The 25065-nt window shown below is 45.7% G+C and overlaps 1 protein-coding gene across 6 annotated transcripts in view; it reads right to left on the minus strand.

Moving 5' to 3' along the window:
* Positions 1 to 25065, minus strand: part of LOC121595284 (protein spire) — a 118324-nt gene that overhangs the window by 53059 nt on the left and 40200 nt on the right. For all 6 annotated transcript variants that reach the window (XM_041919152.1, XM_041919153.1, XM_041919154.1 and 3 more), the window contains exons 4-5: positions 11003 to 11120; positions 3348 to 3553 (exon numbers count right to left, since the gene is read on the minus strand). In XM_041919152.1, the coding sequence (XP_041775086.1) occupies positions 3348 to 3553; positions 11003 to 11120 (324 nt within the window). The remainder of the gene's footprint in view (positions 1 to 3347; positions 3554 to 11002; positions 11121 to 25065) is intronic.

Consider the following 25065-nt stretch of genomic DNA (forward strand, 5'->3'; position numbering starts at 1 on the left):
AGGCCATCTCGGAAGCGATGAGTCGGTGGTTCCGCTGACGTAATGAGCACTGGCGTCTACAGGCTGAATTAAAGTCGGAAGTCGATGAGAGCTGCCACAGATGTGGCCCCTCTGGCTCAGGTAGGCGCGCGCTCAAGTGGAATTGAAGATACCTTTTTTTTTGGAAATGTTTATTTTCCTTCCTCTTTTTGCGCTTCACTTTGACCACCGGTCGTTTAGCTGCCGGTTTTTCACTTTCACTTTTTTCACCTACACAGCTCCACCGTCCACACAATGGTTTGGTGGTGTGGGGGTTGATTTGATTTCATTGTTAAAATTGGCAACGGAGGGACCAATATTCCCCGGCTACGACTAACCAAGTGCCAGGTGGCTCATTATCAGAAGCGATTTTCGATTGCCAAGACCGTTCGTAAATGGCGGTAACAGTAGCTTATTTTGCTACCGAGTAGTGAAGACAGTGAAGCGTGGGAGAGTGTATGACTATATTTCTCTTTGCTCTTTTGGTCCACAATTCAATGTGGTGAGAAGAAAAAAGCTGCAGCTGACTGACAATTCTCAAGTCACCCTTTTCTCTGCGGTAAAATATTCACGTACTAACTGATTCGCCTGTTTGCATAAGGATTGCATAAAATAGTCTTGCGTGCGGCCACCGGTACCGGTTTTTTTTTTGCTTTGCTCATTAGCATAAGGGCAGGATTAGCCGACGGATTCTTCCGAGCAGAAGAATACAATAGCTGGAGCTGTAGCAGACAATTGGCTAGCCACGACAGACCGTACTCTCTTTACCTTCCCAAACAATGAAACAAGTTAGCGCATGAACCTCCTCTTCTATCAGAGTGAAATCCCAAAGAAGTGTACCGAAATCAATGGATTGTTTCATATGCAACAGAAATCTGAACAGCAAATGCACCTTTCTTAGTCTTAATGTACGACCTTCCGCCTACCCTACTAGTACCAGTGGAGTTTCCAACTAGCATTCAGTCAACCGAAACACGATACATCACCATGTTCATTCAACAGCTTTTTCCACCACATGATGGAGCGCAGGATAACACGTGAAGCCGACTGTTTGATTCTCTTTGAACCTATATTTTCTTTGCGTCTAGTTTAAACCACATCTTTCAAGCGTTGAGCGTAAAAGTAGACGACACTAAAGCACCAAAGTGACAAACCGTGTCAGGCCAAACAGTGGTCAAGAGCACGGGTCGCAATCGCTGCGCGAAGAAGACACGAAATGAAAGAGCTGTTTTTGTCAATCTTATGCAATCGTGGCGCACGCTGGACAGCAGACGTTGACAGTTTTAATGGAAGGCGATCTTGAAATCCCGCATTAACCATGTAACCATGTAAACAGAATGTTTGGCTGTGTTTACTGAAAAGAGACCTCCAAATCTTCAGCAAGGATGATCCTAGGTAGCGTAACCTAAGGACATTTTTTTTTGTTTCATAACCGTACACCACCGGAAATGGATCTCCTCCAATGCACGAACTTCTTCGCGAAGATGCCCAAAATTCCCACGACTACATTGCAACCCGACATTCACATTCCCAACGATAAATTACGAACCATCGTTTGTTCGCGTCAAACAACTCTTCCTCCTCGGAGGAAATTGACAGTAATCTGCACTTTTCCTAACCGCACCCCGCCGTACCGTACTTTATGCTGCACTCTGCACATCTAACACGAAAGAGGGAAACGCTTGCCCTATTGCCTTTAACGCCTAAACAAGAAGCTCAGCTATGTTCACATGAAGCGCTGGATGCGTTCGGTACTCCAGTCAGCAGAAATTAGTTAGCCCGACCCGTTCGAGCTAAACTTCATTTACGTGTGGATCGGCCTCCTTTTTCACGGCGCGACAAAACAACTCCGACCGACCGGAGGAAACCGTTCACTTTTTCTCACTCGATCGCGGGAAAATTGGCGTTCGAGTTTGGGGAAGGAAGGCAACAAAGAGGAAACTTCGTACTAGTAGCGTGATCTCATCACGGTCGAAGACAAACGCATGAGACTGGTTCTCACTTTCCACGGGCTCTGCAACCACAGCAACAGAAAAACCAATTAGTTGTCCCAGGAATGTCGAAAAGAAGGACTCTTCTGTAGCCGCGGTTACTTCCCCTTTTTTTCGTAGCCCTTATTGACAAGCACGCTGAGTGATGGGTTGGGAAAATGGGGCCCAAACCGAAAGCGAAAAAGAGAACCATCGTTAGCTGCGCTAAAGTGATCGTTCGATTTTAATCACTTCCGCGAAAGATTAAACCACTTTGTCTCGGGAGGAAACTGGTTGAGTGAAGTAAAAGATGTGTCACGGAGAAGTAGTAGACGATACTCTTACTTTGGGCAAGTCGAATAAAGTGTAAAAGTAACAAAAACAGAAAAATATACTTAAACGTCTCATTAATAAGTAAGTTTTTAACCTAATGTGCCAAGTTGCCCGCTTAACTTAATCGTCAACCAATGGACAATAATAAACGACGTATCTGAACATTCTCCAGTAGAAAAAAGACCAAAGAAATTTCATTCACTAGTAAGAGACAACACAAAAGCCTACATCTTCATTTAGGTGTCGATGGTTACATCCTCCCCCAATTTATTCATGTCAAACGTCAACGAGCAATACTTCTGACCGCATAAAAAGAATTTCTCAACAAAATAACGCAGCAGGGCACCCTAGCCCCTTGAATGATGTTGTTCCTTGCATTAGATTAGCCATAGACGGAGCTTCGATAGACATTAGACAATTTAAGAAGAAGCCCGCTGAAGTGAGTCTCTAAACCACCGACCCAATGATTCCATCGCTCTCACAGCCGTCAAGAGAAAGGACGCCCTGGAGAAAAGGTCGTTGCGTTGGTACGCGTAATTAATCGTTCATACCGATGCGTTCAGGCTGCTCTAGAGGACCAAACCTCCACATGGCGAAGCAAGAAAAACACTTTCCTTTCGATACGACTGTTCAACGAATGTCCATAGAAGGGCTTTCACCCGAACAGATGATCGACCCGGTAGCTTCAGGACGCACACAATTTCCATACAATTTAGAGCGCTCCTGCCGTCCATTGTGTGCACCACCTTCACCATTTGCACTCGAGCTATCGCGACCGGTAGACGCGCTTCTGATGCCAGCACACTCCCATGGGGATTGATCACATTGGTCGTCTCCGTGGTGCAGCCACACGGAATCGCGATCGCCGGCGGGACGCCCCGGATAACAAAGAGTGCCCCCGAGAGAAAGGTGGGTACATTCATCGACCAATCAAGTGTGGTGAGCCCCGAAAAAGGCGGCTTTTTTTCGGGGTTTGTAACCTAGATGGCGAATATCTTGGAATGGATGGTATCGTAACACACTCACCTCTAGCACGTGATCCAGTTCTTTGGTTTCGAGATGCTTTCGCTCGCCGCCACCGCAACCGTTGGCGACGACGCTTACTACCTCCAGGTTCGTTAGCACGCCGCCCAGCGTTCCGTTGCCTGGCGGACAGTCACCGTCGCTGTCGACCGACACCAGGTCCTCCTCCACTTCTTCCGAGTCACGCTCGATACCTTCGTCATCGTTGTCTGGAATGAAACAGCGCAGCGTGTAAAAGTGGTAAATTAGTATGAGAAGTAAGCACATGATGTACTTTTGGAGAATAGAGATTAGCCCGAGCTACACTTATAACTATATGCAATGTTCCCGAATACGATACAAAAGACGCCGATTGACACATACTGATTGGTTCTGATCGATCACTTCCCACAGGAACATCGAGCGGCATAGATCTCATCGCAACAGCACGCAAACATTATTCAAAACCATCGGGCCTGCAAACCAATCGTGCGCTTGACCATGAATTGCACGCAGCTATGATTAATCTTCGATATTCAACACCATCATTCGAGTGCACCGACCGGCATTCTTCGATGTTTATCCTGGTCACGGCACCAGGTACATGCAATAGCGTCATGATGACAGCGAGAAATCATCATAGATCGGTCTGATTTTCCATACACTTATTCTCGTCGACAGTGAATCATCATAACTGATATAAACTACTATGCTTCATTCAAATATATCGGCGTCAGACGCATTTGACGAATGACATTTTTGAATTCTTGTCAGTATCTGGATCTGGAATATCTGGCTATTGTACCATTTATTAAATGGTTTCGATCAACATGACTATCTTGAGTTCGATGACCAGCGACTAATGCAAATTTTGTTTTCCTTTCTTTTGCACTGCTAGCAGCAAATGATGCAAAGTCAGGTCGTTCAAAAAAGCTCAACTGCATCCCGATATCACCCCATTGCAGTTCGATCTCTTCGAACCTACTATCAGCCACAAGCTGAACGGGTTGCACAGGTTTCACACACTGATAGGAGGCCCGCAAGCACAACCGCCCCAATAGCTCCCCTTCGCTTCTCTTTATGTGCGCAAACCTAAAGCAAACAGAAGAAGCGAGAAAAAAAACTCTCACCCACCGCAAAAGAAGGAAACCGTTTTTCACCCCGTGTTGAGAGATAATGTTAATAAATGATCCCATAACTTGTGCGCCGCGATGCTCATGCTCGCTATCCTGCCATGGATTATATTCCACACCAACTCGCCATTGACTGAGGCTGATCGTTGATTTGAAAATAGGCAGATAAACGACGTCCTAACATTCCAGATAGCAGAGTTGCTCCCCTTATCCCCATTCCCTGCGGGCAAGCGCACTAGCAACACGCATTTTATCCCCCTGTTTGAATGGCTACACTCCCTCCTATCTGAGCGATCGGAGAAGTGATTTCGGATTCGGAGCGGGCGAGTTGGACGGACCAGGTGGAAGGTAAGCTTAGAAATTGCTAAGAAAAGTTTCTTGATAGCCATGAGTGTTCCGGAATGCTGGGTTGTTTATTTTTTCGGACTTCAATTCAACCCCTCGGCAGAAAGATGGGGAGTCCAATTGGCTAATGGAGAATGGGTATGAGCTAACAGCACTAATGCATTATTTATGTTATACGCTAACTACGCTATAAGAAATGACAGCTAACGGTGGGCCCATCGATGACGGGCTAAGCCCGAACCATAGCGAAGGCAAACTCGCACAAACAAACACACACACAGAAGACAAAACAAACATTACCCAAACAAACTCACCTTGAACTAACGACAAATATACGGCCACCCTGAATGGCATTAATAGGCAGTTATTAAATTTAATCAACGACAGATGTATCTTTCACCTCATTGTGCGACAGCAGTTGAAGCCCATGAAGCCCTTTACCAATTGGGTAATGAATGCGGGGGAGTTGTTCTACAGTTAGGTTCTTTTTTGTTCTTCTTGTAAAAAAGTCTTTGCTTCGAATGTGTCAACATATTTTGTTCGCCTGCTCTTCTCCGAAAGCAACAGGTAACCCAATTAAAATGCATTGAAGTGCATTTCTCATAATACTTACCCACCTAGAAACCATTTCATTAGGACATTTCAATGCACCCTTTTCAAAAAGGCAAGAATTCATTTGCTTTTATTAACCAGAACCTTCATCTACTTCTGGGCTTGAGATAGGAAGCTTTTCATGAGGAAAATGTACGTGAATAGCTCTTTTAATTTACTATCTTTCTAATTTTTACTCTGCCTAATGGAACTCTCTTAATTATTTATACTGCTTTTGTAATAATCTAACGGCTTTCAAAGATAATTTGAAACCATCTAGCAATTGTGGCCATATTTGCTTTACAATGCAATATAAACATTCAATTAAAATAGCCCACGCTCAACGCATATAAAAACATATAAAACTCACACTAAATTACGCCATACACCATGCCATCATGGCTTAGTGCTTCAAGTCATACCCGGCCGGTCGTGATAATAAAAATATTCGATTACAAGCACTTAGCGTGTACGTGACATGTCCAAACAGTGACAACAGGACCGTCAAACATAAAATTCATTACAATAGTCTATTTAACGCCATTACTAATAATGGGCGCCGTACAATCATGCCACACAATATCTATCAATTACTGCGCTGAGTAATAACCCTTAACGACTCCGCTCAACAGTATCCTTCTCGTGGCTGTGCTTTTTTTTCTTTTCCACTGCACCTCTCTGCATACAAGCTTTACCGCCTTTGCGAATCACCCCAAGGTACGAACGCCTCAGCCCAGCATTGCACCGAGAGAAGGTGGTCTCCAACATCTCCATCTCCATCAACCCGGGTCCCGAACATGTCTTTCCGCTTATAAATGATCAATCAATCGCAATCCTACACCGTACAGAATAAAACAGAATCCCACCGCACTGTGACAAGGCAGTTGCAACACGCCCGACACACCATTATCATGCAGCGCGCGCCGGCACCGTTCTTGCGGTCGTTCAGCAGAACCTGCCAAAATCGATAAATCTTGAGCATGTGCAGGGAGACCCCTTGTGCCGGTGTGTCCGTGTGTTCTATTCGTGCGAAAGGTTTGGCCAATCGTGTTTCTTCACCTCTAGCCAAGGTTCTCGCTCCGGGTTCAGCCCCGGTTTCTGTGTACCCGGCCACACTTAGTTTCGTGTTCCATTGACACCCGCCCGCGGGGAGCGCGCCAAACACCAACAGCACACCGAACGCAAATGCTAACGGTCTGCATGTTGTGCAATGTATGCAAATTGTCCCCAAACACCATACGCTCCAAATTCCAGTGAATCATACCCGTGCGCGGCAACCTCGCGAGCGGCACGAAACACGAAAAACAAGTTCTGTGCGCCGCGCTATTAGACACCCTGCCGCGGTAGCGTGCTGCCTCTGCTCTGATGTTGCTGCTGGCGAGGAGTTCACTAACCCTTGAGAAAATGCAACACTATCCCGCGATCAGTGTGTGTGATCACAGTGGCCTTAGACGACTCTCGGAAACGGGGTACACTTTGTGAAATGCATCCCCGTACTGCTGTCACTTTTCAAAGTAACCCCGTTATCCTTCCTTTCCCCCCAATTCATACTTTCAATAGCTCATTCATAAAACTATCCTTTGCAACCAGAGCGGGTGGAAAACAAACAAGCCCCACGGCAAACGCAGTGCACGTATGTACGGTAGAAGCTAACTTTTCTTTCCTGTCGTTCTGTTTCCTCGCTTGCTCGCTATCTGACCAGTAGCAGTCACTACGGTTACAAACGATTTCAGCGATGGTAGAGACAACGAACCGTTTTTTCCTGTTGGCTTTATAAACGGACATGGAAGAAAAAAAGATTAGCGACAATTGCAAGCTTCTTGGCAAAGAAATGTTGTGCTTAGCTGTACCACTGTTGCAAAAACCGCAACCGTTCTTCTGTGTGTCATGTCTAGAACGCTATTTAACGCTTTACTCTCAAGACCCATAACTGGGTCTATCGTACAATCGTGCATCATGCAACAAACTGGGCGGAATGGAAACTGTCTAAACGGCACCAGTCACACATTTCATCTCAACACACACACACACACACACATGCGAGAAAAACGCAATGAAAAATGCTAGCACGCTTTTCGCCGTTCCGGCGGAGCACTTGGCCTGTGCTACGGTAACCTGCAGCATCGGGCACGCCGATGATGGGCTTGCCGTCCTGAGCCCATACAAACAGAAATGTTGTAAGCGTAAGGTGCCCCCCCCCCCTACTGTGCATGATGAAGTGGCTACCAGGCCACAAAACGGATCGCTGTGTCGTGTGCTGGGTGCAACCAATGAATGGGGCATGTGTTCATTTTTCTCGGTCGACCCAGTCAGACTTGGGTGATGTATTTATTATTGTTACAATTTTCATTAGATCTTTCCCCTCTCCTCCGGTTCCGATGCAAACGCAACCGCAGCAATGCAGAACTGCACCTTGAATGTGTGTTGCATTTTTTCTTCTTTACTCTCGTTTACATCCGCTCGTTCGCGTGCATGTCATTTGTGAACGCATTTTGCACGGGATGTGGGATTGCGGTTTCTTATTTGCCTTGCATCATTCCCTCTGAATTACAAAACCACGACAAGGACAAGGGATAGAATGTAGCGCGATGGAAGAATGTGTATTCAAAAACTCATATCCAAAGTGGTTTACCTTAACATCCAAGCAAGGAACCTCTCATTTGCAACCTACCAAATCCTGTTAAAACCTAAAGGTTATCGCATAAGAATGGTAATATCATGATCAGTCTGTTTTCACCTTCGCCAAATTGTTTTGCAGCTCGCAACAACATCCATTAAGCAATTTATATATTGATATAATAACAAGCAATGAAAAACATTATCAACTCCATCCAAATATGGCAGCGCTAGGCTGCAAAACGGAAGGCTATTTCGCACACAAATACACATTCACGTACACACTCTGCCTGTGCGAAATAAAATATCGATCTCACCCTGAGGGTTCCATTATCGTGAAGGTCAGCACAATTTACCTTCCCGGTTTGGTTGGTGATTTTTATTACCCCGGCCGCTGGTTGAAAGTGCGAAATTATTCCACTAATCTTGACTAGTGTGCTCGGTGCCCTGCGCGTACTATCGAGCAAGATCAAGCCACACCCTGGAAAAGGTACACACAGAGCACTGTCAGCGTAAAATGGCGCCATTTGCCGTCTGCAACCACCGAAAAGATCGTGACCATCGATCGACAGACCTAAGGTCCTTCCTACTGACGCGCGACGGCATACCACCCGAGAGCTTCTAAAGCTCATAATAAATTGCTCTACAACGTATCGGAAATATGAGCATATGAATCAAATGTCTCACCGCTCATTAAACGAAGCCCTGAAGGAGAATAATCTTTTGTTTTTTTTCTTTTGCTTCTGCTCATTAAACATTCTTTTGGTGCGTAAATGAACAAAAGGAATAAAATGAATCTTTGCTGCCTTGAAGATTACCAAGTCCATAAATGGTATTAGGTATTTTCTTTACATCTTTAACACAAGCAGTGATAAAGGTCAACCGTGTACTGATGCCTGAACACATTTTAACCTCTATGCGATCTTTTTAAAACATATTCATGTAAACCAAACGTCCAGTCCAACAAAGAATGTAGCATTTCTCAAAAGCATACCCTGTTCACACCTACCACCCTTGAAGGATTGAAATTAGTTGCATAATTCGAGAAAGGATAGCTTCATTCATTCCAACAAAAAAACGCTCACAACTCATTCATATTTAATACTTTTTTGGACAGAGTTTGCTTATTTTTCCCACCCGCTTACCACTGCACCCTGACTTGATTTTCGAATTCAAAACATTAACACACAAGGTTGCCGACCTTAACCGCGGGTGAGGGCGTGCGATAGAAAATTTCTACTCAGCATGAAGCGCACCGCTCCGTACCATGCGTACGGAAAGCAATGCACAGCGCCGTTTCTTCTCATCCGATGGCATTGAATTTCACGCCTACCGTATGTCCCACCCACGGGTGGAAAGCCGGGCGAGCAGGCCGAAACTTTTAATGAAAACAGCTGTTGTGCATTAAAATTACCCCCACCGCAACGGCGCAAGTCAAACGTAAATTATGGAAATCTTGGAAAAACTTCACGACACTCGCGGAACGACGTGCGGCGGAATACATTACACACGTAGCTTTAGGCCGTTTAGCAGGGGGAAAGAAAAGCAAGGACAAAGCATGGCATAAAAGCGCAGACAAAGATGGGTAATGCAATCGTTTCCAACGTTGTTTCGGCAAAGATATCAACGCCAAACAGAATGGAGAAAACATGGCTTATCCTGTGGAGTTGCATTCATTTTTTCTCATCTAAGAGAAAAGAAACCGGAGCTAACTTCTTGAGCAACAATCAAGTAGTTCACACATAGTAACTTCCCGCTTAACGATAAGGTACGCGTGCATGTAACGTAATTAGTTTCTTTGACATCCTAGCCAAAGACAGTTCAACATTAGCGATGTTGCAGGGGAAAATAATTAATAAACCACATTTTCAACTACCTCTCAACGATAATCGTTGCACACTTGGTGGTATCTACATGCATAAAACATTAGAAAAACCAACAACATTGAGGAACTGTGCCGGAAGAAGCCCAACAGAGACGAACGCCGTTGCTGCAGCAGAAGATGTTTCAAACGTGCGTACGTTCTCTTACATTTTCCCACGATTTTCATGCTAAAAATGAAAAATGAATGCATTAGCTCTTGCAGGGAAAAGAAGAAACCGAAACCAACGAGCTGAATGATAAACAACAAAGAAAGCACGCAAACGCAAGACCTCGACGCACGGCAAGCGACGAGAACACATTCGTTCGTTCGTTCGTTCGTTCCACGCAAAAGGGAAATACTCTTGTTCTTTCCTCCACATTTTGGTGGCAAACTGCCTGTAATCATTTTCATCATGCTGATCATTAACGAAAGCTAATGTGTACTCCTCCCTTCCAGGCATCCCTGGCTGTGCTGGCTCCCTTCTCCACGATCGAAGTTGTATCGCCAGTTCCTGGGGCTGTACCTGACCTGCTCCACCAACAGCTCACGACTGACTGGAAGACACTGAATTCTGGCATGGGAACGAATAAAGAAACCTTTTGCTCCGGCTCGTACCACCGAATATGCAGCCGAGAAAGAACAGCACCTTACGAACTGGAAAACCGTGCTGGCTGCATATAACCACCGGATATTCTGGTGACTGTGTCGCAACGCTCTTCTGCCCTTCTGTCCCTTCTTCCAGCTTCCTTCTGACAATGGGGTGTTTTGCGACCGACGTGCCTCTAGGGCTGGGCCATTTTCTCATGTCAAGTCATGTTGCGATCCGTAGCTCATATGTTCACAGCATCCACCGCCTGAAGAAGAGAGTACACCACACCCCGACCTCAACTGTCAAGAAGAACACGTCAGGATCGATTATGCCCGACCGGGGCCGAGACGGAACAGTCTGAATGAAAATATCTCACGCCCGTTGAGAGCGTGATGATGTATTTCTTGAAGCAGGTTGAACGAGGCCCGAGCCCATCAGCAACCTTCAGCCGTGACCACAATTAGGTCAGCGCGGGACATCCATTAACGGATCCTCGTCTTCCCTGACTCGCTATACATTACCCACCCGAGTGCGTACTTACCTTCGGATGTCATGAAGTCGATCAGCTCCTCCAGCTCGTGCGAGATCTGGCAGTCTTCACTAGTGGGCAGGTTGTAGTCGAGCGCCCGATACACGACGATGCCCAGCTTGAGCAGTATCTGGAAGTAAACGGGTAAAAGAACAGAAACGATCGATAAGCGAATCGGACGCAGACAGAGAAGTGTAAACAAACATCGCCATCACCAACCCGACGTCGTTGACTCTCGGTAGGTCAGTTGGTAAGCTTCCGGGGCTTGTGCACAATCGAGGCCTAACTGAGCCAACACATTTGAACTGCGAACAGAATGCAAAGGAAAGAAACGATTGATTGCAAGCCCTTCCAAATCAAAGATACCCATGAGCACCCAAAAGCCCACAGAGCAAACACAGGTGAAAGCGTATCGCAACCCACCAAAAATCCAGTATGTGTGTATATATATTGGGCTGCTCAGTATCTTTACTCTCCCTCTACAGCCACCCAAAAAAGGTGGCTCACTGGGGATGTGAGGGAAGCTTGTTCCTCCTTTGAGCTCGTTAGCACTCAAATCGGCAAACTTCACAGATCGAGAGGAAAACGCACCACAAATAAGGTGCGTATCGGGAACGAGGCTTGTTAGGGAATGAATTTCTCTGTGGCTGAGGCTGCAAGCTTTGATTCAAGGGCCAGGGGCGAGACAGGTGGGGGAAAGACTCTCTCTCACTCTCAAGGTTGCGGTCGTATTTTCTATGCGATTGGTGCGGAAATTAAACGTTCCAAATTGATCAACGAAAATTGGGCATCTAACTAGAACGAATAAGTGCCGCATTAGTTTCACACCTCTTTTTGCACGATGCAACCAGCTTAGCGTGAATGAATTGCGTTTCACGTTTTGTACATCAATTAGATGTGAATTAACTAGGCTACTGTTCAATTTTATCATGCAGCCATGGCATGAAAAACTCTCTGGATTTCCTTACACCGGCCCTGGTTGTATTGACAAAAAAGCGACTTTTTATTTTTTTAACCCTTTCTATCGCTTGTGAGTGTTTTAACCTTGAATTATCTTGATAGAAAACAGCTTTCATCCCAGCAAGCATAAACAACCACTTCAATGTGCTTCATCCTCTTATTTGTCGGCCTCCAAGTTTACGCCATAAGGTATCTCAATCGTTTTTCTATCCGTCCCCTTAACACTACTCAAAATCCGCTAACCTTTCTGGTTGGGGTGATTTTTGTTAAGACAACCAGACACTCAATTTATATTAGACATGTTTTTTTTAATCTTCTGATTAAGCGATTGAAATAAAAAAAATATAGACAGCAGCTCGGATCTGCTTTTCCATCATGGGAAATCAAACTAAAAATACCACATGTGTATACCATGCAGCTTCTTCACACGATTTTAAATGGTGAATCGAAGCAGATATTTTTAGCGATAACAGCTTTTTGCAGATGAAAATAGCTTCAAAAATATAACTAATGATGTGCTATAGAAGACATATTTGGAGAGCAAAAAATACATATGTGTATAGCAACAGTACATTGACCCTGAGTCAGTCCGAGGCTTGACAGCATTTAAATTGATTTATGTAAAACAGCATTTAATGTTTGATATGTATCAATGCGGACATGGAATGAATTATAATTGCAAAATTGCAAACCTGCGTTCATCATACATGCATCAAAACAAAGGTCAATGTGATACTTTCACTGAAACAACCATTCAGTCATTTTATATTGAGTAAGTAAGTTTAATTTACCTCAAAGCACCCATACTGGAGAAAACAGCACATGGCATGAAGAAAAATAACAAATTCTACACGTCCCACCACCTCTTTTGACGATTGATATCTCGCGAAGCAGTCTGAAGTAAGAGTGAATACCTAAGCCGCACGATCGGAAGAACCTTACAAAAAAAAACAACGTCCTCACGAACGAACCACTTCATTCCATCGTCATGCTTTGTCTGAGTACTAGTTCTAGCACCTACTTCCTACCCGTGTCGATCATTCGCCGATGGAATTTGAAAAATGAACCTCCGGACTAAGCCACAAACAGGTGGGAAATATCGATCACCAGCTACGGTGCTGCGCAAGTGTCTTGAAGGGTGTAAAACAAGAAGCGAACAGACTCGATCGGCGACGACTGATTGCCGGCTGATGGATGGGCATGATCATGAAGTGGAGATAAACTTCCACTCGCTCGCTCGATGGTGTCAAGCAGAATCTTAAGCAAATTATTCCCGCAGAACAGGGAGTGGTGTCCGGAGATTGAATTGATACTGAGCATGCATTGAAACATTCCTTTCCTGCTAAAGAAGTTTTGACGCATTAGAATCCTGTCTTTACAATTTGCTTGGCTGTTTAGTGTAATTACTTTGCAAAATGTGTATCGATTTTTTGCAATGTATGTGTTTCCATTCTGAACTGGAAGATAATGTGATAAAGTTTGTTCAGTAATAATATTTCCAATTTTATAGTATTTTGTTGCCATCATGTGTAAACGCTCTAGAAATATGGCATTGGAATTTGTATCCCAATCTTAAATTAAATAATCCTTTTACTGGATAGACCGGCACCACAGCATGATCTTTGCAGGCATGGTTTCTGCCAAACTCGCACGGCTTCCGTAGCTGTTCCGAGCTAATTTCCCGTTAGCTATCCCAGGTTCGATTTCAACATCGTCATAATGCTATTCATCTCGCCGATTTCATAAAATCACACACGCAACCCGACCATTTTCCATAGTAGGTCATTCTCAGGGTTTTTTTTTGGGTAAGGGGCCGATCAATCAAGGCAGTGTTGTGTGCGCTTTTCTTGCTTTACGAAAAACTCTGACCGTAACGGCACCCTCGAGTCTGCGTGCCCGATAAAACGGGGGGCGGGAACTATCTATACAGAGAACAGTGAAGAAAAAAACTGCAAACTCATACTGGATCTCAACGACTGACACAGTTTTACGAGAACAGAAAAGACACGCTCCCGTGCGCCTATTCTTGAGCGATACTAGTGAAAAGTTCTTGCCGTCTCCCAAGCATGACTGAGTGTTTTTTGAAACTTCATTCACAAACTTACCCGCCAGTGCGAAGCATAATCTAACCTCCACCCCTTACCCCATTGTACGCACGCCAAAACTTCTGCCTAATGCTCTCGTCAGCTTCGGAAGGTGTAATTGGCGGCGCAGAAACAAACGCGCAATGTGGCGTTAAATTATCCGGAGCGCAAGGTACTGCGGTTCACGAGATGTCTATTATTATGCAATCAAGAACGGGGAGCACATATTCGAGGTGCACGCTCATCAGAATACAACAACAACCACTAAAACGCACAGATTGAAGGATCGTTTCTAAGGGGTCACAAAATTATAGGCTCCATTTTGGGGCTTTTTAATGAGGAACAAAACGAGTCAAATGCGGCGCAACGTACAATGCAAAGAGGAGAATAATTTGCAATGAAGTTTGGTGTTCTTGAGATGCGGCATTCAGGAGGTATATACCTTGTGTACATTGTCACAGAGTGTGGATTCAACCTTTGGATTTGATAAAAAAACCATTTGTCCTCAAAATGAAACAGTTATGTACACCCCGTACGTTGGTCATTATTCATCTTAAATGTGTCAGCATGCGTTATTATGCAACATTCTAGACGCGATAAGAGCCCGGGTCTCTGTTGACGAAGACAAGTTGCCCTATGAATTGCGCCAGCTACATGGAAAACGGTCAGCCTGCCAGCCAGCCAGTCTGGTTGGATAAGTTTACCCCGCTTAACGGTGGTCTGACCGAGTCTACGCGTGTAGGATTTATTGATTTACGATCAGAACGTTTAAGCGCTAATGAACTGCTGGTAAGACGGTTTCTCTTCCTGCCTGCCGGATGCACGAGGATCGCTACAATCCGGTTAGGTAATAACGCGATGACCAATTAACGGTTTACATCTTTGTGACTCAATTAGCACCCCGGCTATGACCGTCGCAGAGCACACAGTGATGATGATGGAGCTTAGTAGTGTTTGTGATCATCAAAGATGCATACGGGAAGATGCAATGATATGGTGAAGTCAGGGAAAGAGACTCATGAATATCAATGTATTTACTTAACAACACAAAACACTTCTTCACAATGTATAGATCCTAATATCTCTTAGAGTTTGAGATATCAGACGGTAAAACATGTAGTGAAAGGCTATTCCAACATCCACATAGTATCTTCAGCAAATCTTCAAAATACACAATGCAATCGAAAACAATGCCCAGCAAGATTTGCATCTCATCGATTGAACGCTCCAATTGGCATACTGTAACAGTAGCACAGACGAACACCTTCAACCCTGCAATCTATCTCCAACACATGGTCACTTTCATTGGGCCGCTTTGGAAACTTGACCTCTGCGCTCCAATAACTCTCTGCACGCCTTCCATTGACACCGGTGCGCTCGCCTTCATCGCCGGCAGATCGGCAAAAATTACACACACCTTTTCACGCACCCGTAAGTTCTCTCTCCCTCGCCCATTGCTATGGCATTGTCGCAAACGCAAAGGAAATGTGTTGCAATCTTCCCGTGTTTTCTAAACACACACCTTGTGCGATGCTCAGAGGGATTGTTGTGCTCATCAAGCGGTAAGACAAGCGGAACATACTTTGGAGGTGAGAGAGGGTTTTAATAAAAAAAAAACCACAGCCCGCCTTGGCTGTATCGCCATGTCGAGTAATGCACACAGAGGACGGCGCTTTTTTGCAAGAAAACAAACGGATGCACCACATTGCGCCAGTGTGCGGTAGCAAAACAATCGCGAGCTGATGAGTCTTTTACAGTTCAGCTATTTCTACAAATCACGCTGGCGGTATCGGAGTGTAGATATCTACGCTATGGTGTAGATTATCTGCTTTGATCTAAAGCTGTACCCACATGTGATTGCCAACTGCTGCTGAGTTGAGCGAAATATGCGCTAGACCTCGTGGATGAATGGCAAAGACGTTGCTAAACAGTCACAATTAAGTACTGTGTTATGCAGGTGTACAAAATATCCAGAATGTTACTACATGGTCATATGACCAAAGGTATATTATGATCCAACCATAAACTATCACATCCATTCATCTAGCCTTAAAGAGTCACCAAAACATTTCTTCTTCGCTTCTACCGGAACAACGCAAAAGGTGAATGGCACCGGGTGACAACTTGGTGCCCACATGGCAAAACGCGCACAGTACGCACAGTTTCAGCAAACAGACCGTAGGATGGTAATTGGATGCACTTCGTACACGTCCCAGTAGTTCAAACGGCATTTTCCAGTGAGGCCAGTGACATACGACGACTATTAACCTGCCTCTCTACATTGCATTTACCTTACTTTGGAAGCTTTCCCACTCACCTCAGAGGGACAGACAGAGATACAAGCATGAGTGTGTCGAATCCAAAGCCAACCGTGTTCGACAGCATCGCTCACCATGTTCAGCCAGCCAGTGTTGTATTTCGAATTTCACCGCACATTTCAAACGGTGTTGGAAAATGTCTCCCAAAGCCAAAGAAAACTGTCCGACCGGCCCTTCACACAAAGGAAAGGCACTTGAGACAACCTGATAAGATTAGGTATCTGTTGGGGTATCCTGCACCGTCAAAACAACATCGAACGCCCGGTTGAATGCCACTAACAACAAACTAGTAAAACCGGAAGTCACCCCAAGTGAAATTGATACAAATTTCCTCACCGACTGTTTGGGAAACTTTGCTTTGGTGTAGTTCCATCAATCATCCATAGTCGTGTTATTGTGCCAACCGCTCCCAGGTGAAGATATCGATCTTTCCAATATCGGCTACGATTAAATTAGGGTTAAGCCGTATAATGCTTACCCCGTAGGTAGTTATACTCTTTAAGCAAAGGTTAAAAGGTTGCTCCATTTCAGCGTGCTCTATCGGATGAAGTTATCCACCAGCAACCCAACATCTGACTCTGACACCAAAAGTATGGCCTTTTTATTTCATTCCCCGCCAACAATCTACCATCAGTTTGTTTTTGTGTTTTTTTTCGGTGCTGATGCAAACGGTTTTGGCAAAATGACTCAACTCCACTTAGAATTCACAACTTCGATGCACAAGCCAGGCTCGAGATCGTGTCCCGCTTCCCCTGAGTGTGTGTTGCAACCTTACCAAACTGGAAAAGGGGCTACGAAATTTCGACTCAATTCCGAAACTGTTCTGGTAATATTTCTTTACGTTGCCACCGCTCCTCCCAAACGCGCACTTCGCTCCTTCTTTGGGCCCTACTCCATGCCTACAGACGTGTCGCCTCACCGCGAGTATATATTTATCTCCCCGACAGTACAGCAAGCGTACATGCAAGCGCAGCGTGCGGACTCCAGAAGGATGTGGCGGAAGAAATGGAACCTCTGGACGGAACAATGAGCTCACGGCGGCGACTCAATCGTGATAATTTATGATCGTATCTCGGGTAACTTATTCACCACCCCATTTGCGATTCGGTGTTTCACATCTCGGTGCCATAATTTTTATGTACTGTTTTGGTTTTTTCAGTGTCCTGTGAGGCACCCGACAGAAACACCGTGCTCTGTCTACACTCAATTACCCTTGCGATGATTATTGGGAACTGCAGCGCCCTTAACTAGCCTATCTGGTTCGGGCTGGGGTGGTTCATTCCATCAGGACCTCTTACGGGTCAGTGGGACAGATACTGTCTAGGCCTCGCCGGTGACAGATGGCGTTCGTGCTTGGTACCCACCAATCCAGCGTGCTTCTCACCCCAGTGTGAACTCTGGCTTACCAGAAATCGTGAGTTCACAAATGTCACGCAGAGTCCCAATTTGCGTACCGTGATCGATTTGACCTGTCTCTTCCACGGACCCGTAACCCGAAACAAACGCCACCCCTCAACGGCCAGCATTCAGCTCCGTCATGGTTGCTAACGATGGCGGAACGGTTGATTAGGTACTGTGTATGGCCGGTGCGTGCCCAGCTGGCCAGCTTGCTCAAAAACTGTACTCACAATTTCCGATTGCAAACCTAGGTTCAAGTGTGCGTGTGGCACACGACCAACCAACGGTTCCCTAATAGCGGAGGGTGGAGGTCTGCTTTGACATTGACATTTACCGCACCGCCGGCAGAGACAGCAACAAATCGATAAATGGTCCTAAACTGGGCAAAACAATCCTCATCTTCGCGTGCAGCGGAACCGACCAAGTTCCAGTTGTGTCAATCAATCGATATCGGTCCGCGTACGCGGACTGTGTGCGTGTGTCTGTGCAGGTTTGGGTAGGTTTGGGTAGGTTTGGGTAGGCCTGCGTGTCCGTCCCTCGGATATGACAGCCCTAATGACAGACTGTCACTTTGAAGGTCTGTCGGTGTGCGCAACTCGAGACCGGCCTAAATCGATCTTCTTCAGACATCGCCACAACAGTTGATCGATTGAGAGCGCCAAATTGCGTATGCCGTATCTGCCGATGGTGTACGTTACCTATTTTGATACGATAAAATGCGGAAGATACGGCTATCGGTACCACTGCGATACGGGAGGTCGAAGCTGGAAATGCCTCCACTCTTCCCAGACCCCCTTTTTACCATCTGGCCGTTCTTTTGGGGCTGCTAGTATGGCTAATTGATACGTACATGTTGACAGTTGGCGAAGCGTAAGTGTTATTAATATTTGCCTTCTACGCATCCATTTGCTATCGCTTTGGAAATAACAAACAGTGATATCTATAACAGGAACTGTTTCTGTTCGCTTGTCATTCGTGCATTAAGTTACCACGTGTCGTTTCGATTTGTTTGTACCAGTTTGCGTCACTCATTAACTGTCCTTCCCGTTCCCCTGTTAAAATTCATTCGAACTTAGCAACAAACGCAAACATTTCTATACCATCATCACTGCCGTTTGCATTAACGAATAGAGTTCCAAATTCGCATAGTTACATTGGCTCATCAAATGGAAAGCAGGTCATCACTTACTCACTCTCCAAAATTAAACCTTCAAATTTCATCTATCTATCTAGTCCATTGGCACAATATCCTTTACGCATAATGCAACGTCGACAATCGATTCCTCAATCCATATGATGTAATTCGCGGCTAGATGTGGATTTAATTTCTGCAGATGTTACTGAACATTACCGGGTAAAGTATCGTACCACTGATTGCTAATTATTCACAGCTAGTTATTGGCTCCCAGCCTGTTGGGCTCTCGCACGTGGATTTTCTTATTCGCGTTTGTATGCCTGGTTTCGTATTTCACTGAATGTGATTCATTATTGCTCCAATCGTCAGTGCTTGCTGCCTATAGAGGCTCTCCAACATCACCCGAAAGCAATTATTTGCAACCAACAGCATGCGAATCAATCATTGATAAACTCCGATACCGTTGATTCCCAATCTTTTAACTCAATATAACTGTTTCTTTGAGACATTATTACCAAAACCCGTATTAATGACATCCCGCTGGAGATGGAGATACAGACATTTCAGTACCAAAACATCACACTCATGGAGCAATAATGCAAGAGACACACACAACTTCCTGTTGAACCCGGCCAAAAATGCTAATCGAGACAATTATACTGAACAGACTTTCTAGAACATCGTCCACGTAGTAAACATCTATTCTAGCGTGCTATAATTTATGTTTACAAAATTATTACCACAAACACCGGTCAGTCAAGCCTTTAGAACACCGGGCGGCAAGCAATTATTCGGCGCCTCTCTGCTGTTGCGCAGAAAAGAAAGAAATAATTCGAGCCTTTCCTTTCTAGGGAGGTAAAAGAACTCATCACCGTCCAAATTAGGTACCAACATAATGCCTCATCCAAGAACGTTAGAATCAAAACGTCGACCAAGAGAAAGAGAGCGTGTATAGAAGAGTTAGCGCGTAATAACACAGATGGAAAGTCGAGAAGCACTCAAGAACCTTCAATTTTCATTTCCTCCACGTCAACAGCTCGTGCGCCTTTCTAAAGAAAACAGCGAACGAATCGGTCAATTACGAAATTTACAAAACCAACGTGATCAAAATCGCTACAAGCGAGCGCTGGAATCTGCAAAACAAAACGAGAATCTGTATTGTTATGCCAAACAACGGCCAAACCTGGAATGAGGTTTGTACTGCGCCACAACCATATGTGCACCAGATCTCTGGCGTTCCCGGCAGCCAGATAGAACATGTAAATGGGTTCATTGAGCTTTCCAAATCGAAACAACAATACGCGAATAGCGCCACTGAAGGACCGTCGAACGGGTGTAGCAGCACAGCGCCGATCGGTCGGTTTCTTCACTTCCCAGGGAATCCATTTTGCAACACAAAATAACCCTACCTCCTCCGTTCATGCCTCAACGAGTTCGGCGCCTCCAAACATCTTCTAGTGTGCTTACAAGGGGTTCCCCCATCGGAGAACGATTCAACTCCAACGTCAGAACCTCACCTATCCGTGCACGACGGCCACATACGGCGAGAATGATTCATACCGAAACTATTAAAACTACTTCAACCACGAACCATTCACGTGCGACACGGTCTCCATAAGACAAACCGAGTTCTTTTGACGTAATGGTTGAGCGAGCAATAAAGTACGCGAGCTTACTAGGCGTACCGTCAGTTTGCGCAACCAGGATTCCATCCACCAGAAACACTCCTTCACAGTTGAAACTGAAGGCTTTAGACAAAAAAAACGGAGCATTGCCTTCGGGTTCGACAACATCAACAATGGTCACTTATGACTATCAGATCAACCATCAACACAGTCCATACATCCGTCTGATGTTTTACATCGTTAAAAACTGCGGCCAGGGCCGGGAACTTTACAACGTCTTAGCAGCGACACTCCTTCCACTAAGCCACAAATTGGTGCAATGTACCGTCTTTAACAGATTGAATTATGATCCCCAGCGTAGATCCAAACCCTCAACGGCTACTCATTAGGATTTCAACTACCAGTTTCAACAAAAATGCTCCCACACGCTTTCTTCCTCACTCCATAACTAAACTCTTTCTTTGGATGAAGAAATGTCAAGAACCTTCCATTCGTCTCCTTCGCCGCTTACCAGCCACAGTGCTGCCACCGATGCCGTAGGTGAACCTACTTGATCTTGGGCGGTAGTTAAAGAGTTAAATGACCGTTTGCCAGCAACATTCAATAGCCAGCGGGAGGGAGGTCAATCCCGAAACTTACTCCAGTCTCAGCGCATCTTGGGTGGACAGGACACATTGTTTCCACAGCCCTGCACTTAATGAACAGGTTTTGAACTACACGAGCTGGCTATTTAATTGCAAATGCACATCACGCGGAACCAGAGGGACCAGAATATTAAATGAAGATTGCATTTGCTTCCCCTCCAGCTGTTGCTAGGTTGGTTGGTTTGGTTCAGATCAATTGTCCGTGTGCATGATGCAACTAGGAAACACGAAGTGGAATCGATTTCCCGAAAACACTTCATGCCATCGTGTAGCCCTGCAGGGGGACATTTTCCTTCCACCGCCTGGAGGTTACGGTTCCGGAGAGCAGGACAAACACAGACAAGAAGACACGAGACAAATTGCATAACACAAAGAACTATAAAGCGCCTTTTTTGGAGAAAAGTATAAGGCAAACAAGCGAATGCACGAAAACCATATAAAATGCCGACGCTGCTTGAGGCTAGTTGGTTGGGAATGTGGTACTGATCTAATCCTCTGAACTCTCTCGTTTGATGGGCATATGCTTGCACACACTCGCAGGCAGGACTGTCCGGCGACTTGCAAAACGCATAAATTTGCAAATCACAACCATCTCACCCTTACTCTGTCCTAAGAAACTAGCGTCACTGAGGAGGAAGTGGAAAAGAAGTATTGTGTTTATACTGCTGTTTCTTAAGGTAGTATAGTTCCTTCGTGTGTACAGGGAGCAACGACTGAGTTTCAGTAAAGCTATGTGTACCTTGTGGATTCAAAGTCGATGGAAGTCCCCAAAGTCCACCTAAGCTTCAACCACAATCCATCGCAAGAACAGTCCACAATACCTTTAATGCTCACCCAGGAGTGTGGTGACAATTTTGGCGCCCAAGCTGGCGACTAACCGTAAGACAAGCTATAACAAAAAACATGCACACAACCACCACCATACACTATCGAGTCTTTAAAGGTCAGCAGTAGCGAGGCCCGTCGAAGTCGGCCAAGCGCTGGCGCCATCCAGCGGCTTGTCTGTCCCAAACGAGCCTGCTCGTGAATCATGAAGCTGTAGCTCACGAAATAAATTCATCATTCTTGCGGTGCATATGGTTCTGCTGAATGTTATGTTGACATCCAGTATTAAAATTGAAACCATTATGGGGTGTGGAAAGCAGTTCTCTGTGTTTGTAGACTTGTATAATTCAAGATGTATTGATGTCACAGAGACATTGGAAATGATCGGAGAAACCGCAACAACATATTCGTAACTATGCCGGATATGCCATAAATATGATCAATCATAGTCGCATTGCCTCCATTTCATAGAGTATAAACACAACGTCATCGCATACTTTGTTATCAGAAGGACGATAAAAATGGGAAACTTAGATAAGGAATGTGATTCCCAGAACAACCAGGCATCCCACCAATTTGCTATACTATCATGCAAAGAATGACTTGACAATTTTCCACTACAGAGCCAGTAGTCCCCAAAAAAATACCCACAGTATATGTGTTCCATCCTACATTTTTAAAAGTCCAACGCACCCCTAGGGCAACGTTCCCAGCGGACGAAGCTATTTTAGGAAGGAGACACCGCTGGCTGCTCCCTAGCTGCTTGCGTTGGGTGGAATTAGCTCACTGGTATTAAAAATAAATTTGTTCCCATCGGCTAATCGAACCTCGGACCGAGCACAACGCACCGGTATGTAACACGAGAAAGCCCCCACAAAGCAAGCGAACTGTTTCCCATTACCAACACGACGTGGACGCCGACAACGACGACGACGACGCATTGAGATATTGGAGATCCGGTGTATTTTGGGGACACGTTTGGCCTACTAACAGAGCCCTCCCGTACGCGATGCACTACTATTTCTGGAACATGACAAATAGCTACATCGATTAACCTCAAGATCTCGGTTCCATTCTCAAATATGTGGCCGCTTACCTAAACCCCAGATCACAGTTTCGATCCAGACTGCATTGCAAAAAAAGTCAAACATTTTGTAACAAATTCGCCTGCCCCAACGCCGTTTCGTGATTTGTGAAACTCCATTTCATCTTGGTGATAAATGTTACAGCAGCGGCCAGCTTTATCGATCTGCGGCTGCACTCAATACCGCACAGCACGCGCATTGCGGCAAAGTAATAATAAGCGGGTTTCAATCAAACTCTTCCGTCCAAACTTGCACGGTCTCCATAGCAAGGGGAGCAAACCACAGCAAAAATGGTTAGTTTTTTTTGCAATATTCACGAAAAATGTAAAGTAAGGCAATCTTTCGTCATAGGCGCTGTCAAAAGCTTGACAGTTTTTAGCCTCATTACCAGGCTGAATATGAAATGAAAGAAGAAGAAAAAACACAAGTTACCCGTACCCTCAAGACGATGATGCCGGTTTGCAAAACTTTATTGGATGAAAAGTCGTGTAGCCGGCAGCGGCAGCGCACTGCCTTGCTCTCTTGCGTGATGGAGAAATTGCTCGCTTTCGGGCCCGCCGGTCCAAGTGACCTAACGTTTCGGTAAAGCGCTGCTGCTCTTCCCAGCCAGCACGAAAGGAGGCATCCTACCCAGGACAGGCAGCAGCCCGCTTATTGAACGATGCATGTTTAGCGACACTTAAGCAAGAGCCCACTCTGTTCCAGCAACTGCCCGCCGGCTTCTCCGAGGCCCGTCCGAGTCGGGCAAAAGCAAACCGAAGCCGTGAGAAATTTTCTTTCCAGTATGCCACCCGCCATTCCTAGCTGAATGGGGAGCAGAGCCTTAGGATCGCGCCCCGTGTCCGGTAGCAACACGGCGTCTGCCACACAATCGAGCCGACGTTCGTAGAGGGGGCGGGTTTGGCAAACATACCAGCGCTCGGCGTGCGGCAAAAGACGGCAGAACCTACGGAGGTGTCTATAGAAGGACCACCGTACCGCCTTCCGACCGGTAGGCATAAAGGCCCTCCGCCGCCGGACACAGCAGCCATCAATCGGCGGCTAAACTTTGGGTCGCGGTTTTGAAATGGTAATACTTTGGCAGTGTTTAACTGGCGAAAAAACAGCAGTTACCACACTGCGCACGCCGGCTTGGTGGTAATACAGCGCAGAAAAATCCATACCCCCGCATAACGGAATGGTCATTCGAACATTAGCAATACCTCGACGGAGCTTTCTTCGTCCAAGCCGCCGCCGGGCTGAAATCGAAAGTGCACGATTTTAATTGTCGTGATCAATTAAAATGCAAACTTCTCTCGCCTGCTTCGCCCGTACACACAACGTTTGCCCCCGTCGTGCGGTTTCTCGCAACAGTAAGCTTCTGTTGTCTGGGTTTCTTCGTTCGCTCCGGAAGAAAGAGGGCGGACGACTGCGGAAAAGGTTATTTCGGCTGTTTTGCCCAGTTTGCTAAATTGATACCATCCTCCGACCATTCCACCCAACATTCCGGTGGCTGTGGTGTCGAAGCAGTGTGTAAATGCCTCCTCCCCCTATGGGAAGCTGCGTACCTTGGAGTTGCATTTGCTCGGAAATGTTAGGCGGAAGTACGCCTAACAAAGGCTTTCCAGCAGTCCTCGTGGATGTATCCGCCCTGCCGTGTAAAGATGAACGGACTATGTAATGGACGCCTGGCCTGGCGCTCGATCGTATGACGATTTCAAACCCTTCCCCCCGCTCTCGGCCTAACTTTCTATTTTGGACAGACGAAAAAACAGCCCGCCCGCCCCGAAAGACGATCCCCTCAGCATCTGCACGCGGTATGTACACGCAGAAAGGATGTGATTATGTCGACAAACCACTCCACACGCGAAATTATCCACCTCAGAGTCTCCCTCACCGGTCGATGCACAGGTTTATGTAGTTCGCATGTGTGCAAACAATTTCCCGACTGCTAGCCCCTACCTACCTGTTGCGTCCATTTGAGCGCCGAGTGGCCTTAGCAATTTTGTGTGTGTGTGTGTG

The sequence above is a fragment of the Anopheles merus genome, chromosome 3R, assembly GCF_017562075.2.
Source record: "Anopheles merus strain MAF chromosome 3R, AmerM5.1, whole genome shotgun sequence".
NCBI lineage: Eukaryota > Metazoa > Arthropoda > Insecta > Diptera > Culicidae > Anopheles > Anopheles merus.